The 25019-nt window shown below is 37.2% G+C and overlaps 1 protein-coding gene across 1 annotated transcript in view; it reads right to left on the bottom strand.

The window, feature by feature from the left end:
• NAALADL2 (N-acetylated alpha-linked acidic dipeptidase like 2) overlaps positions 1–25019 on the bottom strand; it is a gene marked incomplete at its 5' end in the record, with an annotated part of 290863 nt that overhangs the window by 50960 nt on the left and 214884 nt on the right. The window contains one exon of the mRNA XM_075716831.1: positions 18462–18557. Coding sequence (XP_075572946.1) covers positions 18462–18557 — 96 coding nt within the window. The remainder of the gene's footprint in view (positions 1–18461; positions 18558–25019) is intronic.

The raw sequence follows: 25019 nt of genomic DNA, 5'->3' as shown, positions 1-25019 counted from the left end.
GAATGTTCTCCATATTTCAAATGAAAATAAAGAAGAGAAAAAGGAACTTTATCTCTTTATGTTGATTCGATCAAATTTGCTTTATTATGATACCTAAAACTTCTGTAGCAGAGCATTTATTCCACTGAGCCTAATCAAGTTTTTCAGTTACATAAATATAAGTATTTAGTCTTTTGTCTTCAGAGTGCTCCTCTGCTTCCTTTTAAGCACCGGGGCTGAATTCCCCTCTCAAGCACAGCAATGTCACCATGGCATAGTACTGGAGATGATTACTGACAGGACCCAGAATATGGCTTATAATTTAATTCCCAAATAGGTCTTATATTCACAAAGCAGAACAAAACTATGCATTGTATTTTGAAATATAATGAATCATACTTGCAGCTGCTGCCTCTCATTTTGCACCTGAAAAATCTGAGAGTGCATCTGCACCTATGGGCTCAAACACTTTGCGAGCAGCTAAAAATCTGACCCCAATATTTTTCTTTATATGTGCACTTCATGTAGACCATTTGCTCTTATACTGGCTGAAGCCAGAGTGAACTCCACTGAAGTACACTGAACTAGTACTAGAACGGAAATTAGATCCGGGCTCATCTGTTTACATCATATTCATTTATCTGACAGAGTGCACTAATCATGAGTTTTAAAAAGTGAAATCTCAATGATTAACACAGGCTGGCACCTTGACAGATGCAACAATGTTATTTAAAATTAGACTGCTCAACATGATATATCAAGGAAACAAATTACAGAGGAAAAAAAAAAATTATGCAATCTTCACCTTTGTGTTCTAAAGCTGTTTTTAACCAAAATAAGCAATAAATCCCCTAGAATCATGAAGCAGTGCAATAATAAGCTAATTTGAGCAGAAGCCAATGAATTTTTGTTTGCTTTTTTCTTGCCTTGGGTATTTCAGAAAGTTGTGATAAAAAGTCTGCCAGTTTGTATACTGTACAAATGAAAGTATGTTGAGCTAGAAAGCTGAGCTTTTGTGGATTTGAGTATTATTAAAAAAAAATTTTAAAATGTATTACATTTAAAATATCTTAGAAAAAACATAGAAAATATCACTGAACAATCTCTAGTAACACCTCTTTTCGTCTGTCAAAGTATTTGGATTTTGTGAAGAATGTGTGTGTGTACATATAGACAGCTCAACTAAGCCAGTAAAATCATGATTTTGCCAACTAAGTGCTTTAATAAAAAAACCCCAAACACTTAAAAACTCATTAAGAAAACCAAAACCAGCAATTTTATTTTTAGGTCTGTCATGTAAAAAAAAGAAGGGAAAAAAAGTAACAATTGGTAATATCAATGGTTGTTTTTTGGATGACATTTTGTACAAAAAGATTGGGCTAGTAATCAATAAAGGAAGGCCATTTCCCTGAGCGTCGCTGCCCAGATTTTTCCCCTGAGTTATTTAAATATCAGAACTTTTGAACACTTATCCAAGATGAACTGAAATCTATCAGGTTGCCTCACTCCAAATTAAAGAGGCTATGCAGATACAGTGCTGTTGATCAGGAAGGGACCGTGTTTTAGTGTAACAAGATGTCACACTCACTCTGAAAGGACTGATATCAGTTTTTATTCAAGTATTTTCATAGAATCATAGAATCGTTTAGGTTGGAAAAGACCTTTAAGATCATCCAGTCCAACCATTAACCTACACTACCAAGTCCACACTAAACCAATCAAGGGTAGACTGGACTAAAGCATGTCCCAAAGTGCCACATCTACCCCTTTTTTTGAACACCTCCAGGGATGGTGACTCCACCACCTCTCTGGGCAGCCTGTTCCAATGCTTGACTACCCTTTCCGTGAAGAAATTTCTCCTAATTTCCAACCTAAACCTCCCCTGGCGCAGCTTGAGCCCATTTCCTCTCGTCCTATTGCTAACTACTTGGGAGAAGAGACCAACACCCACCTCACTACAACCTCCTGTCAGGGAGCTGTAGAGAGCAATAAGGTCTCCCCTCAGCCTCCTCTTCTCCAGGCTAAACAACCCCAGTTCCCTCAGCCGCTCCCCGTCAGCCCTGTGCTCCAGACCCTTCACCAGCTTTGTTGCCCTTCTCTGAACACGCTCCAGCACCTCAATGTCCTTCTTGCATTGAGGGGCCCAAAACTGGACACAGTATTCCAGGTGCGGCCTCACCAGTGCCGAGCACAGGGGAACAATCACCTCCCTGCTCCTGCTGGCCACAGCATTCCTGATACAAGCCAGAATGCTGTTGGCCTTCTTGGCCACCTGGGCACACTGCTGGCTCATGTTCAGCCGGCTGTCTACCAACACCCCCAGGTCCTTTTCAGCCAGGCAGCTTTCCAGCCACTCTTCCCCAAGCCTGTAGCGTTGCATGGGGTTGTTGTGACCCAAGTGCAGGACCCGGCACTTGGCCTTGTTGAACCTCATACAGCTGGCCTCGGCCCATCGGTCCAGCCTGTCCAGGTCCCCCTGCAGGGCCATCCTACCCTCCAGCAGATCGACACTCCCACCCAACTTGGTGTCATCTGCAAACTTACTGAGGGTGCACTCAATCCCCTCATCCAGATCATCGATAAAGATATTAAACAAGGCTGGCCCCAAAACAGAGCCCTGGGGAACACCACTCGTGACCGGCTGCCAACTGGACTTAACTCCATTTACCACAACTCTCTGGGCTCGGCCACCCAACCAGCTTTTTACCCAGCGAAGACTACGCCCGTCGAAGCCATGAGCTGCCAGCTTCCCAAGGAGAATATTATGGGAGATGGAGTCAAAAGCTTTGCTAAAGTCCAGGTAAATGACATGCACAGCCTTTCCATCATCTAACAGGCGGGTCACCAGGTCATAAAAGGAGATCAGGTTGGTCAAGCAGGACCTGCCTTTCATGAACCCATGCTGGCTGGGCCCGATTCCCTGGTTGACCTGCATACTTCCTTTAATTACGTGTTTGAAAAAAGTGTTCATTTCTGACAACGCTGACTTGTATCATCCCTAGTACATGTCAATTTTCATCTTACTTTTGATTGCGCAGCCCATTTTTTTATTGGATGCTCTGAAATTCCAGTGAGCTTTCATGAGTTTTGATGGATTAGCCATGCTATTCACCCTGGCCAGGCAAGTTTGAGATAAATGGCTGGACAGGCTATGATTTGGGGCAAATTACTCTCCTTGACTACGATATATGTTGATGAATTGTGTCAGTATTCATTTAGACATTTGTCAGTTTCAGTACCCAAATAATACACCCCACCCGTGCCTGGCCCCATCCGAATGAAAGCAGGGTATCATAAGTTATTAACAAAGGGTAATCACAAAGTTCACATTAAAACTGATCAGAAAAAAAACTTCATCATGAAATTCGAAGTAAATAGTCTTAACATCATCCACACCAGTCAGATGCTAAGCATTGCTATTTGTTTTGCCATTTAAGAATTAGAATTATTTTGTCACAAGAAAGTAAACATTCTCCCTTCAGAGTTTCATTCTTCTAAAGTCATAAGCACATAAATGTTGATGGATCACATCTGATGGCAGCAAAACAGAGATTATTTTATTGCTTAGCTGTAATAATTTAAAACAGATTAAGTAGAACTTAACTCGGAATATACACATGCATTATCCAGGTACACCTACTACTGATATATCTAAGCAACAAAATAAATGGGCTACCCTTTCATCTACTGAAAAGACAAGAACTCGCTGAGATTCAAGAATTGTCATGTAACTATAAGAAAACACTACTTTTTCATAAATGATTCTTCAAAGGAAGTATTGTTCAGGACATAAATGTCTTGAAAATAAGATTAACAATAAAACTTTATCTCTATTTCTACATAATCATGCTAATTTTAGATGAGGAAAAGGCTGCAGCATACTAGAATATACTACTCCAGAACAATTTCTATCCTTCTTTCCTTCTATCCTTCTGAAACGTTGTTTTCATTTATTGGTTACTGGCCTCTTTTCTTAAAACATTTTTAGGTCCAAATGCTTTATTTTGTAATACAAATTTAAATTTTGAACTAAAATTATTTCAATAATACAGATGCTGTATCTTTGAAAATCAGTATCATATGTGCATGGTTGGAATTAGGCCACAATTTATGAAACTCCTGGCCATTACATTTACAAGAAGGTATTAAAATAAAAAACAGCTTCATAGCCAGTATACGATCTCTGCTTATGAAATATAAATAAAATTTCCACTGTAGGAAAGTACATCTTTTATATTGCTTTGGTTTTATGGTTAGATTGCTGCAGGTTATACCCAGTCCCTGGCCCAAGGAACTGCTGGTGGATGGGGTGATCACTCCTGTTGGTTGCCTAGATCTCATGCTCATTATGTTAACACATAGGCTTCAATCTGTTGTTTGACTCAAATGGAAATGGAAAGGATCATACTTGAACTCGTAAGTCCTGAAGGCAAAACTGACCAGTAGAAGACCAAGCTTATTTGCTTATGCTCCTTCTTGCTCTCCAGGTGGGAATACTCTTATCCACCATGGCACTCAGAAAGCCTTATTCAGTCATTAAACAGTGACCTTTCTTCAGTAGGAATGCACTCACAAAGGTGGATTTTGCTTTCCTAAACTACATGCTTAGACTAAACTCTTTCAATGTGGTTAGCACTTATTGTCTGGGGCAGAGAATTAACTGCTTTTATAACACAGTTGAACTGAGATCTGGTTTCAGGCTCACAGATGTGAAACAGGGAGACAGACAGTATTCCCTACTCAGAATCACTGCTTAACAGAACCTTTCTCTTCTCAAAGGTGCTGAACAGATCATAAAACCAAACTCTCTGATGTTATTCCAAGATGATCTCTTCCCTTGTAATAAGACGACACAGTTAGTTTAACCATCCCCATTGTTTCTGATATAGGATCTTCAGTCCACAATTCTCTGAAAGATACTTCTACTAATTTTACAATTCTAGCTTAAGGCTAATCACCTATTCTTAGTCTAATGTTAATTGGTCTAATCTTAGCTGCTTTAATGCTAGAGTGTCTCAGCAAACTGGCAGTTATTTATTTATTGTTATTGACCATGCTTGTAATAAAAACAGAGCAATAAACAAGATGTTCTTCCTAGGATTTTGTAATACATTTAGCTTATGTTCTTTTTTGACTCATCACAGGTTTTTTTGTAAGTATTCACTAGTTTTGTCTCACAACTTCTATATTTTATGAAATTTCTTCACATTGTCCAATTGTATTTGAAAAAACAGTCTTTATTCATGCTAATTTTGCTCTCCTTCATTTTAGGAAATCTATTAGAAAAGACATAATTGTACTTTTTCAGTTAAATCTGCTTTAAACATCTACATATCAACATATTAGGAGACAGAATGAAAGAAAACACAGGACAAGAGCAAACTACAGTTTCATAGACTGGAGTACATTACTAAAACACGTTTAAGATTTTTATTGCTGGGAGTACACCAGGTTTCTCAAATACAACCAGAGTTACAAAACAATTTAGAACAAGAATTTCAAATAAAGATAATCTGCCACTGGAATCAGATTTTCACAGCACGTCTGTAATGCAGGCATTCAAGAGTATGCCTTTTGAAACACGCCCCGTCACTCCTATTACTGCCACATTGACTGTAAAATCCAAATAGAGAATTTCATGGTGTAGCATATTGAAATCTGAAGTTCCGGCTGCGTATTTTGGCTCTTGACCAGTAATTAAGGGCTAACCTTCCAAAAATTTAACAAGTCTTTTTAGTAGAAAGTCTACACCTAACCTGACAAGTATTTAGAAGGATCTACAGAAGCACCTTTATATAGTCAAGCTTGTACAGCCTTTGGACCGGTTTGTTTCATTCTATTCTTGAAGAAGTCAAATCTGCAACTTCCATTACCCAAAAGTATACTACAGCATGGCTAGGCTACAGGCTATTCTAGACATATGTATCATACATCCCTAACGGTGAAGATGCAACAAAGAATCTGAGTTTCACTGATTCTGGAAACAGAACAACGAAAAAAGAAGAGTGTGTATTTGTATCCTACCAGTGTGATAAGTGTCAGTCCCAGCTTGCACAATGTATAAAGTTTTGTTGATGTAGAACAAAGGTAATTCTTAGAGGGTCTGTGCTTTGCAGCAGTTATAGCTCCACATTCCGAAAACACTACTCTAGTAAATAGCCCTTGGTTAGGCTCTAGTGCTCAAGAAAAGAATACAATTTTTATTCAGATGTAAGTTTCTGCTTATTTTTTACTATTAGGTTCCTGCAGGCTTCCCCCAACTCAGAGCATGATGAGTTGGTTCTTAGAAGCTTTTTTCCAGGACACACATTTCTTCACACTATGTAGACATTTAATTTTGGTCTTATACAACCCTCTCTGGATGGCCACAATCCCAAGAAATGCTCAGCACCAAGACAATGGTTCCAGCACAGTTCAGCTATCAGTTTGATGCTAACATAGGTGTGGATATTTAAAGACAAGATTTAAAACACTGTGGATTGGGCTAAGCCTCCCAGGAAAATCTGTCATTTTAAAATTCCTTAACAGAAACCAAACTCTTGAAAATCTGGTTTTGAATTCAGGACCGAGCTCATGAAGGAAATTTCAGCATCTGTAAAGTTCTGATGTGTTCATAGTTATGCCACAGAATAAAAAAAAAAAAAAAAAAAAAAAGACAAAACATGTCAATAATACATTGTACAACTGTACACCAAAGGAAGTTATAAGTGTGGTCTAAAAAAATAAAATGAACAAATAAACATAAATCTTAGCAGCTGTATTTCCCAGGTATTTGCAAGTTGTTTGCAAAACCAATTCATTCATTCATAGTACTTAAGCAGCTATTTCCAACTCTTGTTAAAAAGCACTTAAGCAGATACTTAAGTTCCACTGACTTCACCTCATATTCACTCATATGCAAACTGGATTATGTTAAATTTAAAAAAAAAAAAAAAGAAAAAAGAGTCATTACTACATTATTGTTAGTAGAACCTGAGTGTTTTAACAGGCATGCTCTGGGGAAAGGATTGTCTGATTTGACATCTTTGTCAAAAGATCTGCAGACAGAAAAAAGCTAATATAGTGAGCTAATACAACAGACAAGATACTTCCGGAGCACCCAAAGGAACTACTCCTCTAGAACGCTACTGTCTTGTTTAGAGAAAAACTCATCTTCTTTTGTCAGATGATGTGTTTGTTAATCAATAACAAATGCTTATGGTAGTACTGATGCTAAAGAATGGATTAATAAAGTTATACTCCAATAAATTCAGTAACTAAGCGTGTGAAGTATAGGATAGTGGGAAACATAGGGGAAAATTCATATAACCCCAGGCATATTCCTACCTATTACAGTAGCAAGCTTCAGATTACTAGACTTGGTAATGTTAGGTTATGGTTGGACTGAATGATCTTAAAGGTCTTTTCCAACCTAAATGATTCTCTGATTCTATTTGTTTTTTCAGTTGTTGGATTTCAGTGGATGAATATAAACATATGTGTTGACATTCCTTAAAAAAATGCACGCATATGTCTAATATTTGATAACCCTCATAACAAACTTACATTTTCGAAATAAAAGCAATGGATATAAAATAAATTTCCCCGTCACTCAGTACAAAGCTACTATTGGACAAATTGGAAACAATCATTTGACTTGTGCAATAAATATGCAGTGGCTTCTTTGTACAGTCATGATCATCAACCACCAGGAAAAAAAAAAAAACAACAACAAAAAAAAGACATCTGTCATGAACATCTTTGCTGAGAGTATGTCACCAACGCAGCACTCAGTAACCAGCTAGAGATGCTGTTGAATTACAAATCTCAACGTAACCAAAATAAGGCACTGTAAACGAAGGCACTGCCATAGGCAACGTCGCTTCTTTCCAAGCCAGGTACATCCCACTAACACAGGCACTCACATGGCTTTCTACATAGTAGAAAACTGCCCAGTTCATCACAACCAGTAGTTGAAATTCCAGCAAATCCCAAACACATGCTAAATTCCAACTTCAGAAATCTAGATTCAGCTTTGAAATATGCCCCAGCCTTTGTCTACAGTGTCAGACAAATCACCAGATTCTGCATGCTAATGCTGAATTCAGGTGAGGAGATGAAGCAGTTGCTCAGCTACTGTAAGTACCATTTTTGACCCATGGTATTTCATTTTCTCAAATATTAAATGGGGATTAAACAATGCTTCCTCTCATTCCTACCTTATCTTCTTTTGTTTAGTCAGACTGCTGTAATCTGGACTAAAAAAAAGTCTTCTGTTAAGATGTACAAACACCACCAATCTTGGGTTTCTATCATAAGATTTTAAATGATACATTATGTATGAACTTTTATGTTTATCCTGTGTTTTGATTGGATCAGATGGAGTTGACATGTATTTGCTTACTTCACTTAAATTGCAACTCTAGATTGAAAAATGATGCAATGATTTTTTTCCTTTTTCCCTGACAGTTGGCAGACAAATCTTGAGAGCAACTGAGTAAAATTTAGGTCTAAAAGAGGAATTCAGGAACTGTGTGGTTCTAAACAGCAATCTGGTTAAGAAACATTCTGATATAAGCCAATGCTGACTTTTTTTAAAGAACATATAGTCTTGCTGCAATATCAAAAAGATTTAAGGAATGTGGCATTAATTCACTCCTGACAGTCAGAGAACTGAACAGGACTGTACACAGACAATCCATGGGAATGGTTTCTATACAAACCATGATCCTAATAATGATGGCTATGTTTTCTTGTTCATTCAGCTCCTCTTGTTTACTGGAGCGACAGTTTCCTGGTTATTTTGATAATTTTCATAGTTGTCAGAGTTCTCTAAGCTCAAAACATTAAATTCCAGCCACTCAGAAAGAAGCCCAGAAACAATCTTGGAATACTCGAGTCTTGACATCTTTCTACAACTTCATGAATTAATGGCACAGGAGAAAACTGAATTAATTCTGTCCTACAATGCATTTTCCATTTTGAAGGAGTTATTAGCAGGAAGATGTGGAAAATTTCAGCGGGGTAGGGGAATGGGGTTCATTTTTAATACCTGACTGAACCAAGTGAAGCTGTGTTGCACAGTGCAGCTGGTTCATCAAATTTTTACCAGGGGTTCTGCAATTTCAACTTATTTTTATTACCTAGTCTTTATCCATCAGAGTTCAAGTATAAAGTGCAAAAGTCCTTGAGGCTACTTGCTTTTAGGAACAAAGAACTACTGAAAAATTCCAAGCATATCTACCCTAACTAGGCTAGAGCAGATAGAGAATATGCTGTCTGGCCAAACACAGTATGACTGTCTGTCAGAACACCTCATGTCTTTAGCAGCAAAGTCACCTCTTTCACATCTAATGCTGAGAAAACCCCCAGACAGTTTTTTTTTTTTTTTTTGAATGCTGTTACTTCGCTGTTCACCACAATTCATATGGCATCCCCAAAGTTACTGTGCCAGTTTATACCACCAGAGTTGCTCTTGTTTTTATTGCTGCTGACAACAGTACAGAATAAAATACACACTGTCAGAAAGGAGTTTTCAGCAGGTTTGTATTTACCCTCTGCTTGAACTGGATTATATGTTCTTTCATGCAAGAAGGCTAAAGGTAAAACAAAAACTCTCACTGGTGCGCTTAAGAAAATATGTGCTAAATCAAACCACTTCTGTGAAATATGCCTGTGCTGCTTTGCAGAAAAATTCTGACAAGGTTTTTTTTTGTGCCAATTCAGTCGGACTGTCACCACAGACAATATAGTTCTGCTTTGCACATCTCAAATACCATTAAACCATAAATACCAGTAAGATGCTCAGAACCAGTATATGAGAGGCTGATCAGTAAAGCAAAGCAAGTCATTTAAGTTACGGAGAGACTGCCTGGCAATTGATGCATTATGCTGCACCTACGTTATCAAATTTTGCTAATAAAATTTGCCTTACTGCTAACATCACCTTATGGCAGATGAGATCTTCTGAAACACCGTGAATTGCTGCCAGTTGTGGGAGGACAAACAGAAAAATCAAGAGATGCACCAAATCATTCTGCAATTTCTCAGGCAAAAAAACCCCACGCGGATGCTTTTATGTGTGACAGAGCGTCCAGATGATACTGCAGACTATTCTGATGCCTTCAAAACAAGGTCAAACTCCACATCTAAAAAATCAGTATCAACAGCAGATTGTCTCAAATATGGATATTAATCAGGTTCCCCAGCTTGGTTCACACTTCGTACACTGAGATTTGTGCTTCTGTTACATTAACTTCATGCAGCATCTGTCACCCGCCCCTGGTCAATATTCCTGTTTGTTGGCTGGAGGCTTGGATAATTTGTTTTGCAAGTACCAAATCATAACAGAATTTGTATTTAAAAAGACGTGAGAGTTCTGCTGTCTATGCAGAACTCATGTCTTTGGAGGTATGAAGATGAAATGACTGAAAAATTACGTGAAAGTTTGGCATACGTGACTGAAGACAGGCATTTTAAAAATTACATCAAAAAGAATACATCACTGAAGAAAGCTAACTGGAGAAATTACCTGTGAAAATTGACACTCCACATTTTCATGATGGAAATCATGGCATACAGCAAAAATATCTAGCTAGCATACCACACAGTGATGCGGGAGAAGGCCACCATATATCTGCCAGGGCCTTGCAAGGATAAAGGGTTTACTGCGCTTGGCTTGGATATGCAATATACTTGGGTGCATCAGACTTTTGCTTTCTGAGTATTTCAGATTCGTTCTGCATTCACCATACAAGCACTTTGGCGCATGTGATGTAACTCTGATTGGAGTAATATTCTGTCTCTGCTGCTTGGAAATCTTAAAACAATTCTGCCAAATCCCCTAGTTCTACACAGAGGAAATTTTTAAATGAAAAGGGAAGAGACATCAACACAAATCCAGATGTACAGCTGCCTTGATGCAGAGGCCACTGGGATGCCTAAGCATAATGCCACACAGCTTTTTCAAGAACAATCTGATACCAAAAAGGTCACGCTGTAGTGGGAACACCACATGAATGTGAATGTACTCTGCTGAAATAGCTATGCCAGTAATAATATGCTGGCACAAATGTTTCTGGTAAAACTTTGCAACATAGACGTGCTGCACACGGTTTGTGAAAGTGTTTCCATTCGATATTATGGGGATTGCATCCCTGCCAAAACTACAACAGATGCTTCAATGAAATGCAAAGAAATTTCAAGCTGGTTGACTACAATGAGATTTTGCTTTGATTTTGAACTCTGGCAGGAAACAGCATTAATACTGTTCTTCACAGTATTATCCTACTGATTCAAAACCCGCACCCTCAGTCTTTGGGATTGTAAGGGTTTGCCACCTTCATGTTAATTTAGATATGTTGTATTACCTTACGTTTCATAAATTTAACAGTAATTTATTGGAATCTCATATATCAGTTTCCTTCCCCCCCCCCCACTTTCTTTTAGCTTTTGCAGTACAGAATCATACAAAAAAAGAGCTCATTTGCAGATACCATGCAGGAAAACAAAAATATTTAGCAGTGGTAGCATGCACCAAACCACAGATTTTGATTTTGAGGGAGATTACACAGAAAGGAACTACCAAAGTAATGGATATCATTGCATTGCCAAGATGAATGGGTATTCCCTATGCTTGTATTAGAGAATTAATGGGACAAGACAATGGGTAAATGGGAATATATATCCCTCCCATGCTTGAAAGTAACAGAACAGTATGATCCTGTTTCAGAATTCCTCAAATCAACATTCCTGTGTTGTTCCTTATCTGTGGTCAAAATGTGAATTTCATTTACCAGCAGTCCTGCAGTCCAGTACTTTTCATTCCATTTCCTTCAAGAAAAGAATCTGCCTGTCACCTTGGAAATGTTCATTTAAAAAAAAAAAAAAAAAAAAAAAAAAGAAATACTACAGTATGTTACACACACAAAAAGTATTTCCCCCAGAAATGGAAACACTCCTCCGTATTGCTGTTTTATTTAATGTTTAGAAGTTAATTGCATTACGGTAGTGAGTTCTACTTTATGCAGCTCCATAATTGAAGTGTAGAATAATCAGGAACACTAATAATTTTCTCAAGAGTTATCTGTCAGCACCCATAACTCATCATAAAACCAATTATGTCACTTCTGGCATACCTTTCAACACTTTGGTGCCTGCCAAAGTAAAAATCAATAAAAGATGATTATTATTCCACAGCTGATACTGGGTAAGTGGCTCCAGTGGCACTCCCTGTTGGGGGACTGCCATTAAAGCTTTTAGAACTGCATAATCCGACTCTTATCAGGCTACTCTAGTGAGCATACCTCATAACACAAAAGTATTTTCAAACTTGTTAATAGCTCCAATTGACTAGTTACCATGAAACACTGTGCTAAATAACACTGATGAAACTTACTGAAAAACAGCACATAATTTTCCGAGTATGCATTTGATAACAATGGAGTTTCACCTGACTTCTTCTCGTCTGATGGGAAAATCCATTCTCTGCCACAGAGGCACACATTTCTCCATTTTAATAGTTGATATATGTATTATAAAACACACTTGAAATTACAAGGTCTGCAAATCTCACTTAAGATACCACTAAATTTTGTACTGCAACACGCTGCTGTAATGAATGCCTTGGTTGTTCACCACTAGGAAGCCTACGTATTTCTCTTTCTTCTCTGAATCTTTCAGATCAGCCTGGGCCTTGCAGCAATCTACCCTAAATCTACCTTTTAAGAGCCAAGATCTTTTGGCTCTTAAAGCCAGATAAATTGATCTGACAAGTGTTCTGACAAATTAGATCTTCTAAGCACTCAGATTACAGATCTATCTCCTTAATAGCTGCACATTTCTCATTCATTTTACCTGCCACATTCGGCAATTTCCTCTTTTTCAAAGTGTTCATGGAATTAAGGTAACTACTGTCTTCGGAGAGCACAAGCCACAATTAGCTGTTTATCTGTTCTTACGCCGAACCTCACGTAAAACCTTATATTGAAATTTTTCCGTTGTTACTTAGTATAAAGCCATTCACATGAAAAAAAATTCATTAGAGCCCTATTTCCCTCAGAGAGACGAAGGGCCTCAAATAATTTCCTGCCAAAAACAATGTAAGATTTTCCAGCAGCTTCAGTGGCCATACAAGCAAAGCACACTGTGAGTGATATGCAGTGGCAAATCAGTTTCATCAAACTGAACACTAAGCACACCTCTGCTACCAAGACTGAAAGATCTCATTCTTTGTGTCCTTCTTGACCTGCATCCCACAATATTTGAGCACTAGGCTGAAAAATGGCAGGCTCATTGTCGGAAAATATGAAGTGATGCACATGGGAGAAAACAACCTACGAGTATACACAGACAATCAGGACATATGAATTAGCTCCTATCACTGAAGATAGAAATACTCAAGTCATCATGAATAGTTAATGGAAACAGCAGTCTAAAAGACCAACAGCATGTTGAAAATTATTAAGGAGGGATTAGAGAAGAAAATATCATAGAGACTCTATACATCCAGAGTGATCCAACCTGTTGAATATGGTACATAGTTCTAATGACCTTAAAGTGAAAGAGATGCCACAGAACTCCATAAGTACAGAGGTAACATATTATTAGGCAGGAATGTCTTACCTATGAGGACAGCTCAAACTGGTTACTACACCCGGACACAACACAGTTTAGAAAGGAAAGCAATTGGTATCGAAAAGTACATGGAGCATGTTTTTTTATTGTTTCTCATACCAAAGGCAGAAAAAACCTAGTGAGACAAACAAGCAGCAAGTTTTAAGTAAGGAGGAGGGGGCGGGGATTAAATTGTGGGAAATGTTGCTATGGGATGTTATGGAAGTCAGAATGCAAATGAATTCAAAAAGGGCATAGATAACTACGCATGTAACAGAGCTGGAAATTGGTGTAGAGGTGTGATTATGAGCCTAAGAAATATTGCACTGCCAATTGACAGTGAGTGGGAAAGTATATCACAGGAAGTATCATGCTACGATTCCCTGATTTCACATATTTATTCTCCAAGAATCTACTACTTGTTACTACTAGTTGCAGACTTTTGTACCAAGTGGAATTTTGTTCTTATCTAGAGAGGCTATTTCTACTCTGGAGGCTATGTGTCAACGAAGAAGTAACATAAACTTCTGAAATCAATCAGCTTGGACAAATGGGTTCGTCCATATCTAATGCTCTTGAATATACAAAAAAGACACAAACCAGGTCAAACCCTCCTTCACTATAAAACCATCAATACACAAGAAATTTGGTAATAGATATTACTTCTTAACATTTGCTTTTTTCAGGTATTTCAATTTTTTCTCAAGATATCTCAACTCTGTAACATCTTCACTGCCAGGTCTGCATGAATAAATCTTGATTTAGTGAAGTAAATATTCCCTTTACAATAATCACCATCCAGCACCAATATGCCTTCTTGCATTGAATTCAACATTTTCTCAGTTTCCAAACCTCAATTTGATATGATAAAGTAAGTATAGCTTCAAGAAATATATACCAACTGTGTCTGAAAAATACCAATTACTGTGCATGTTCCAATAGATGCAGAGTTATTCAGATCAGGTCTCAGCTGGTTGCTAAAGGAACTGAGACTGTAATTTTAAACACAAAGTCTCTCACATAAGCAGCTGTAAAATACATGCTTCTACATATGGAAAATAGATTTTTTCAGTGCTATGAAATTTAACAATTGTTTGCGTTTTTAGGCAGATTTTTATTTGGCCATTAAGATTTGCCAAAGGAAATAAAATACAAGGATTATTAATGGAAGCAAAGATTATCATTAAAAATGAATGACTTATTGAACATGGATACTATAGTCAAATTAGCAATCACTGAAATAGAAGGAATTACATTAATATATGAACACAGTGTATTATTTCTTGGGTCTAGGCCTTAGCTTGTACCAGGCCTCTAAAGATCACAAAATCTTTAAATATGATATAGCAGAACGCTGCTTACTTTCAGACAACAATAAGCTATCTACTACGGACCTGCAATATTTTGGATTTATTTTCCAAGATTTGTATTTCCAAAACCTCACAGGTCTTTCCTCAACTTGAACTTCCTACAGTTTGAACTTCTATAATCTAATAACATGGAGAACTTGATAAATGACAAAGATTTTCATAGCCTTCAAAGCCATTACAGCTGGTTAACAGTGTTTTGTACTACTCTAGTTCTGTAAACAAGGATTTAAATATTTGATATTTGGATAAATAGTGGTAAAATAACCAGATAAGTATCTGAATAAAGCAGGTTGGAATACGGCATTTTCATTGTGTGAAAAATTTCAAGATTAATAAAAATATGTTTGGTCTCAAATAAGAATGAAAAGTTACTATTTCAAATATTTTCATAAACCATTTCTGAGGAAAAAAGCTAAAGGAAATTATTAAATCTTGAATTTTTTATATTTGAATATTTAATTTCTTTGAACATAAAACCCAGTTTTATGTGAAAAGTCTTTTGAAATTTAAAGTTAAAAGTTCTGAAGCAGTTATGATACCTGTTTTACTTGCAATTGCAATGGAGCATACACAGTCAGTTGGCATGCAGCTGTTGAGGAGCATTAACTTCCAACTGAGGAGTGTAAAGTCTAACTACAAGCTAATTTCTCACTACAGATTTTTTTTGTAAATATGAGTGATTTAATATAAAGCTAGAGATTTCTAATCTTTTGAAGATAACTTGGCCTCATCTTTTCACAGTACCACAATGAAAATACGAAGATTTCAGATTAAGGAATAGCATTAAAAATGCTTAGTTAACTAAATAAATTTAGAGCGTTTCCTTTAAATCCCATATCCAAGCCATATTTTTACTTTAAAGACTTCAGTAAGAAACTAACTCGATAACTCAAACTGTAAGGTTTCTGAGGTGTTCAGAGAATTGCATCGGAATTTCTGTAGTGTCATGAATACAACTTGCTTTTGCAACTTAGAAGCCCAAATAAAAAGTGTTTTTCCTTTTAGCTTGCTTATAAAAGTCAACAAAACTGTTTTCAAAGATACAAGACAAAATGGTATTTCAGGATATAAAACATTTCTGTATTTTTATCCACTTGTGTCTTTCAGTCAAATAAATACATATTTATTTTTAACTATACTAGCTCGAAGACAATCATCAAGCATATACAGCAACTGATAAATGCAAAAAAAATATTTTTAATAATCCACTTTTCACTGGAAGGAAAAAATGTCAAAGCACCAAGCATCATATATCATTCATGTTCACAGTATATACATAGAATCTGCTAGCAGTCATACATTGACCATGGATAAGTGATCAACAATGGAATGGTGTAGAACAGGTGTTGTTTAAAAGATCTGTATCTCCATGTGACTTGAATTTCCTTTCTTTTAGTAATTATAGATGCTTTCGTTAAAGCTAAACTGATATGTGTTTTTTCTTTTCAAAGAAATAAAAATTCATTAAGCTTTTTCACCCTTAAAGGGCTCACACTGAAAATCAATGTGTGTGCAGTATAGAGAGAACATATCTAGAGTTTTGATAATGGAGATAGGAAAAACCACCACCACCAAAGCCCCAGCAACCTTCCAGGTTACCTAAAGCACAGAAACCAGTGTCAGTTTAAAAAAGAAAATTCCTAAAATAAGATGACTCTCTAGAATTCAGACTACACATGCAGCAGCTTGGCTGCACTAACATGCAGCCACCAGAATCAAACATAGGGCTGAAAGAAGATCTTACGAAGGAAAAGATCGTATGACGTCACCTCAGGTATGAAGCTGGGTAAATGTTACCACACAAAGCCATATGAAGGCCTTCTATAAAATGCTTTCAAATTGGAACAGATGACAAACACTAGGATAAAGGGAGGGGCAAAGGAAAGCCCATCTTGCAGAAGGGGAAGACAATGGCTGGCTTAGTTACTCTGAGAAAAAGGTGGAGTGGGGGAGTGGAGGGAACCAAGAGGTAACACCACCATTATCTAACTATAAAAAAGAGTAAACAATAGATGAAATTTAGAAACTTTTGCTGTTCAACCTACTCAGAAACTACTTTAAGATCAACTGAGCTAAGCTAAAGATGACAAAATCACCAGCTGAGGATCTCACTCCACTGCTGCTTGTATTACTCATCTTTATAAAAGCATCCTGGGCTACAGTCTGAAAAGTAAAATGGAAATATAGCGGTATCCTAGTGCAATATTCATCAAGTTTTATCAAAGAAAATTGTAATGCTCAATGAACCTACTTAAAATAATTTGTAACAATTTAAACAGTATCAAAATGCTTCAAGTCAACTATCTAATAAATATTTTTCTGTGTTAGTCAACATTATAGAGCAAGTACTAAATACAGATTATTCAGATTACACATGGCCCATCACACACTAATTAGTAACTCATTAATTATGCAGTAAATAATCACATAACTACTCCTCTCAGTCTTTGGGAAGAAATTTGGTGAATCTTTTCAGTCACTTCGGCATCACAGATGGCTTTAAAACCATCAATTCCATTAAATGGGCTTCAGAGAAGACTCTTGTCTTGTGATTGTTCCTTAACTGTCAGACTCTGCCAAGCTTCAAAACAACGTCTAGGAATACGTGCTTCTTTTTTTTAAAAAAAAAAAAACCTAAGCAAACAAACAAGAAAACCCCTAAAAAAACCCAAGATCAGTCACTATTTTGCCAAAGATGCTGATCTGCCTATATGCTAAATCTGTGCATTGCTGATCTTTGTGAATTTATTTTTGTTGTTGCCAAAAGAAATGTTTCAACAGCAGCTGCTTTTCTGAAAGAAGTAGCTCTGAATAAACAAAGAAATCTGTTTGTGAGGTCTACATAGCTCTGGTTTATAAGAAATCCAATTATAAGAAGTGGACAAATCCATTAAGTTGGGCTCATTTGTAGTCATGTCTCTTTGTAGAAATAGGGCTTGCCGAGTGGACAGAGTGAACAAAGAGCACTTTAGAGCAAGGAGTAATTTTGACTTATTAATAAATAACACGAGGGAGTATTCTATTGGAGCAACAAGAGGGGAGTCAGAACACATTAACTTTGTGAGTGTCCCTTCTCTAGAGCACTCTCCAGAATCACGGGGTGGCCACCCCTTCCTCCCATGGGAGCACACTGTGTCAGCTCGTAAAACCAAGTATCTCTGCATGTGAAGGTGTCCTCAAAGAGCCCTCTTACTGGCAAAATTGACAGCAACAAATTTGTTACTTCCTGCTATCAATGCCCTGCACTCATGCCAGTAAGTTTAATGTGAACCATGCAAAATACAACTGAATCACACAAAATTAAGCATTTGCACATAAAACTGTTTTGATCGCACCAGTTGACCAATATAACAGTAAAGACTATTCCAAAGGTGAATCTCAATGAAAAAAACTCCACAACTTTTAACTACATTCAAAGTAATCACAGGAAAAAATAGATTATCTTTCAGATTTATTAACAAAGTCAAATTTGGCCATATGAAAGAAAGTATGTGTAAGTGAGATCTCCATTTCTGTTACCTTTGCAATGGTCTCATGCAGGCTGAAGGAGGGATCCAGCTCTTCAGTTTTTGTTGTATGTACAGGAAAAAGAGCTTCGGAGAGAAAGCTAGAATTCTGCGAGAAAAAAATAAGAAGCCTTTTAGCATTCCACATTGACTTCCTCCTTCAAATGCTCATTGGATTTTGTTCAGAGACTGAAAAACCCTTCAAATTGTTCTTAAGTTTTGCCGATTATTAGAACTTATTTCACTGATCTAATTAACTGATTCCAAGTCCCTGAAAGAGGCAAAAAACCCTAAGCCTTATGACTTTATTTCTGGAATGTCAGTTGTCTTTGTAATTATGCTTCCCAAAGCTGCTAAAAAATTTGCCTGGAGGGAGAAAAAATACCCACACATATTTCATTGTGAGCTAGGCAGCAATCAGACATTTTATTAAATATGTTATGATTTGGTCTTCAGAAGAAAGGTAAACACAATAATCAAAGAATATACTTTTATCTTCTGCAACTATCCTACTTCTGTATACAGTAACACCATCCACATAATACAGGGTTTTGGTCAGTTCCCCAGAATTACATCCTTTAGGGTGACCACTCTTTTTAACACCAGGCAATCTTAATATATTATTTGTACAAGATGTTGGCCTCTTCTTGTACTGTGAGAAAGCAAGAAGTTACGATGCATATTTTCTGTCACAAAGAAACAACAAACTGATACCCAGGTGTGGACTGAAGAAAAGCAAACCAATACAAAACAAAACCCCAAGCCTCAAAGGTGCAAAGATGCCTAAAGCAGGAATTATTTTAAACCTGTGTTCCTGAAACTGGTATAATAACCCAAAACTAACCTGCAAAGAAATACCTTTCTCTACATCCCTATAACTCCTGAGACATATATCCTAAAATTATCCTTGCTTTTGTGGAGTGCCTCTAGTTTTGCTCTTTAGGTATGACCTGAACTGCCCCTCTTGGAAAAGCTAGGAACCTAGTGCCCATCTAATCCCCATCTGGTATAAAAATAGGTGTAGAGGTGCACCTTGGATGGACCGATGGATGCTCGATTTGGTAAGCATACTTTGAATACACTCACTGTTCACCAACAGCAATGAGTTCAGTACAAAGCACAGAAACTATGGCCAAAGTTATTTCGGAGATCAGCAGGAGGATGTGACAGTGCGTGAGTATCATGCCATTCTAAAATGTATTAGCTATGAGCAGTTCTTTGAAACGTACTCTTCAAAGTGAACTCTGATGCACAAATAACCGGAGATGCATCCACTGCATTCACCTACATCCTGAAGAGGAACAAAGCTTCACCTCAAGCGCTCTGTCAAACTCTGGTTAGCTCTAGGCAACTAAGTTCAGCATCATTGTATTTTGTATCTCCTTTCGAAAGGTCTAAATCTTTCCTTGCCCATGAATCTTATTCTGAGTTTATGATTTTAATTTTGGATGCCAGCAGCTAAATATATTATTATGTTTAGCTAGAATATCCTAAGGTCCTTTACTGTATTTTGTATTTAGTGTACAACGCACTGTGTGCCATGTAGAATAAAATGTGGGCTTACCAGAGGGACTGATTGGGGGCTGCAGAGGGACTATAAGCTTCTCATTAACATACTTCCTTGCAGCATGTCTTTGCGTCTGAGTGCTGGGAAACTAGCCTTGTCCTTTGTTTGACAGCCCTGGCAGAAACTCTAGGGAAATATCCAGTTTCAGATTAAGTTAGGCTAGTCCTGGAACTAACATTTTGCATGTGCCTTTTAATGCCACTTTTTTTTTTTTTTTTTCTGGAGAGGGACAGTAATAAGAATATAAGAAAACATAGCCATTAAGAAAGCTTAAGCAGAGGAGTGTCTCATGAGATGAATGTATTTTGCCAGATTCATATTCATAACATTTTATATAGGCTAGTTCTGGAGCTTTACGTAGGACCCAGTAAGAGAGTACCTCAATTCTGACTGCAATTTTATTTTCTATGAATTTACGTATAAAACAGCACTAGCAGCAATAAGAAGGTGATAATATCCCTCATTCAGAAATGCCTAAATCATCAGGAGATTATACTACGATTACATCTCTATGAAAATAATTTTGAAAAATATCTAGAGTCTTTTCAGATTGAATTCCAAATAAAATTCACAGAAGCCCATGGTACTGTATTTAAGATGAACACTTTTTCTGGTTTAGATTATTTCCAGATTGTGAAGCAATATTGACAATGTTCTGGAAGCGTGTCCTTTTCAAATACCAGCTTCCCATATCTACTAGACTAACATTTCTTCAGTTTCCTCCTCTTGATATATACTGATCTTCAATTGCTTCTGTCCTTGTACTCCAAAAAAGACTGTACTCACAAGAAGTGAAGCCCCTTTTTAGGGGCATTAAAACTGGTAATGATGCCCAACACATTCTTCAACAGCCATGAAGTTATTTGCATTCAGAGATCACATGCTAAGCAGTGGCCAAATAAAGCTTTGGTTAAAAAATATTAAAACTGATCTGAGCTTTAACAGGACTGATTTGTAAGGTTGGCACTCCACTACCTTTTCACTTGCTAAAAGCACTCCATAGGGTTTATTGTTTTAAACATCAGGAAGTGGGCAATTGAGAGAGACAAACAATTTAGATGCTTTGTTCTGGCTTGTACAACCTCTTCTTATGTGACTGAGCTTTGCTCTTTCGCATGCTGGGTTCTAAGCCATACAAAGACTGAAGAAAAATAGTACTTTAGCTAAAAGAGCTGTTAAGTTCAATTCAAACAAAAGAAGTTAACATGAAGCAGAGAAAAAACACTACTGTCTTCCTGGAAACAAACAATATAAAGTATCTTACTCATGTACCCCTGGGGGATAAAATGTTGGTATCTGATATATGCCTGCTGAATGGGAATTATGTTTGTACTACACAATGCAGTACATCGTATGGATCCAAGAGCTAGTTCTTAATTGAGCACAGCGCTGTCAGCTCTCTTCCCGAACAAGTGTGGGACACAAATGCATTATAATCCTATCAGTGATGCGATATGCCAACATGCGCTGCTCAAAACTACTCAGCTTATGCATAGTTCCCTACAGATACTCAATCCACCTCCTGAGAGAGTACATTCCCAGCTAAATTAAGCTTTTTTGAACAGTGTGACATGGCTCAGACATGCTCAAGAAAACTCAATGAAAGGTACATCTCAAAAATGTATGTTGCATTGCTGGTAAGTTTGCTTGTTAATTTTTTCTACAAATTAATGCCTCCATGATCAATGATCTATCACTATTTCTATACATTTCTAAAAGATTATTTCTGGTAGTAAGCTCCCACCAGTTTCTTTAAAGAAAAAAAAAAAATTAGCACCAACTCATACAAATTTTTGTGTTCAGTGATGCATCTGTGTGTTGTATAATTTGTCATAGAAGTATCAGCATAATAAATGAAGCCATTCTTCCCTTCAGAAAACTTTTTTTTTTTTAAGATCTTGGGGAGGAGATGCACAAAGTAATTTACTATAAAGATAAAATACATACTTCAAGAATAATTCATAACACCTATTCATCTTTGTTTTAAGTTTGCACACTAGATTAGAGAGCTATGTCATTTGACTGGTGCGAGGTTGAGGAACACTGTCATTCTGCTACGGTGGTGCTATTGCTTGTTCATCAGCATTCACATAATTGCAATCAATAACTTCAAAAGAATTACATTATTTATACTAATTCTTGAGTACCTTACTGAGAGTTGGTGAATTGAATGAGTACTGAATTAGATTTTCTACACAAGATCAGATTATCGCTCTATCTAGGCAAATATTATTTCTCTTGAATCTAAAACTTGATGGATTGGGTGCCTGTACAGCAGGGAAACACCACTTAACCGGCTTTTATCCCACCCTGCTCTAGACACACACCTGCGGAGCACAGGTTAGGGTTCTAGTCGTCCTGCACTCATCTCACATTCAAGAGTGAGAGATACAAACACTGAAAATACACATTCGTACCCATTCTGTTAATTTAGATGCCTTCATGGAGCAGAAGGTATTGCTCCTCTTACACAACTGAAATGGAAAGAAATACTAGGTCGTGTTTGAATTACACAAGTGAGTGGTCTGACTGAACCTCAAATCAGCTAGAGCTCTGATGTGGATCAGTCCTGGTATCTTCCTGGAGGCAAACACCTGAAAAGACAGACTTTATTTTTCTTTAAAACTAGGTTTTATGAGAACTGAATTCAGGACAACAGCCTCTATTAAAAAGCAGAAGTACAACAAAATAAAAACCACTTTGTAAATAACTTTTGCCAGTTGTTTCTTTGCACAAGTAGCCATTATCTTTAGGTTCCTCCTCAGCCCAGCAACCCTTCAGTGACTTTGCATTTTGCAACAAACTTGGCACAGCCCCGGCTAAGATCCCCACTAAAATAGTTGTTTTTTTTTTTCCCCTACTTGTCTTGTGGTCACACAGATTAGTATGTTCCTTCTCTGAAATCCACTGAGCAATCAACCCTTCTTCCAAAGGCTTCCAACCTAGTTGAGACCACAGCAGCTGGGCAAGGTAAACAGGGAGCCTTTGCTACTGCCTCAACTGCTGCCTTTTAAAGGAACACAACATAAGTAAGCAATGATCAGCAAATGAATCAAAACACATTTTGTCGTTACAAGTCGCAAGTCATTTTGCTCATGATGGAATCAAGACCCTGCTGGCTAAGATCTTGAAAAGGACTCATACAGAATCACCGCCTTAAGCAGGCTTGAGTACTTTTGCACGATTAAGCTTTCTGCTCAGAAAACAAAGCCCTTCCTATGGAGTGCACATGAAATAAAACAAATGACTACAATTTTATATATTTGTACATATTTATAGATAACATTTATTATTCTCTCTGTGTGTACAGATAATACTTGCAAATAGTTAATCCAAGATTACTACCTGAAATAACTTGCTGACATCTGAAATATCTTGCTTTGCACTTATAAAGGGAAACATTTAAAAGCTCCTTTTTTTTTTTTTCATAAAAGACACCTCCATAAAGAACTATTAGAAATGCAAACATATTCTGTTTCTCTTGCCTTTTATTGTCTTTCAAGCACTATGCTTATCAGAGAAAGCTGCATGAAGTTTCCAAGTAACAGAAGCCCATTCTTTATCCCAGGGAGCACATGGCAGCGATACGAGTCTAGATGATGTTTCAAGAGTCCCTCTCAGCATTTAACAGCAAGAGCAACACTTTCCAGCAGCAAGAAACTGAATTGACTCCTCATTTATTCTTTCAGCAAGCTCACAATAACAAGAGAGTGGGTTTTTCTTTTTTAACAGCAATTTGCTAAGCAAATTTCTAGTAAATACACACTAAGAAAAAGACATGCTAATCTGAAGAGCACTAAAGCCAACAACATTATTCCTTTATGTTTTTCACCCACAGTAGGAGTTACAGCTACAGTTGCTGTCCTCGTACTCTCCCGCATTTGATTCCTAAACAAAATTCATCGGCCTTCACATCTAGTCAGGCACTAGTATCACCCTCACTTTGTACAATGGGCAGAGTGTTCCAGGTATTGTGCAGCTGAACGCTCTCAAGATGATCTCAATTTATGGAAAAACTTTTTCAAGGTCAGACCACTGTGAGACACCCTAAAATTTAGGAAGCCCAACTTCCAGCCATGCCTTTGAAAATGTTCTCCTTGCTGTTTATTGCCTTTTGTAAATTGGTCTTTAGGTACATAGCTATCCAAAGGGATTAAGAACATTTGCTCCTCTGACATGAAGCTATGTTTTTGTCATACAATCTGTACAAGCTGGAAAGGATGACGCTAATAAACCTTGAATTCCCAGTGTAATGATTTGGTTTCTCTACAAGGACTTCAGAAGAGGAATGAACAAGCATAACATGTATGTGGAAGCGGGCTTCCAAAACCCCCCTTTGTTTCATCTTCCTTTTGGAATGATCAGTTAACCTGATCTTTTCAATACTCATTTAATGAAGCATTCTGTGAAATTAGAAAGACATTGATGTACCACTTCTCAAATAATGGGTCACTTCTGATTAAACTTCGACTGAACATTCAACTTTCCATCTTAAAACAAATTACCTCCTTTTATTTTTAATTTGAACCCAATTTCCTGCTGCCCTCGGGTCTCATGACAGTAATTAACTGATTTATGAATTGATTAAATGGGGATCGAAAATGCAGGAAAAAAAACCTTAAAACCCCAAACCTGGCTTACTCTTGCTTATTTATGATGGACACTTGCACTAAAATTCACTTCTGATTTACTAGACTCATTTTTCTAACTTATCTTATCCTTCCTCAACTAATTAAGTGAACAGAATGCTTCACCTTCTAAAGGTGCTAAATTTGCCATCCCTTGTGTACCGTCTTATAGCATACCCTCAATTTATACGCCAACTTTCAACCAACGCGTTTTAAATCATGAAAAAAAAACCCAGCACTTGTGGTGATTTAATGCAAAACAGAGTAAATACCAAGACATACTTTAGTGACCTATTTTGCTGTCATTAAAAAAAATATCAAATTTTACCACACACTGTCTTAGAACTGGAAACGGTTCTGTGGTACATACAACAAA

This window comes from Pelecanus crispus, chromosome 9 (assembly GCF_030463565.1).
Source record: "Pelecanus crispus isolate bPelCri1 chromosome 9, bPelCri1.pri, whole genome shotgun sequence".
Taxonomy (NCBI): Eukaryota; Metazoa; Chordata; class Aves; order Pelecaniformes; family Pelecanidae; genus Pelecanus; species Pelecanus crispus.
Note: the sequence above shows the minus strand (reverse complement) of the source record. Positions and strands in the feature narration are given on the sequence as shown.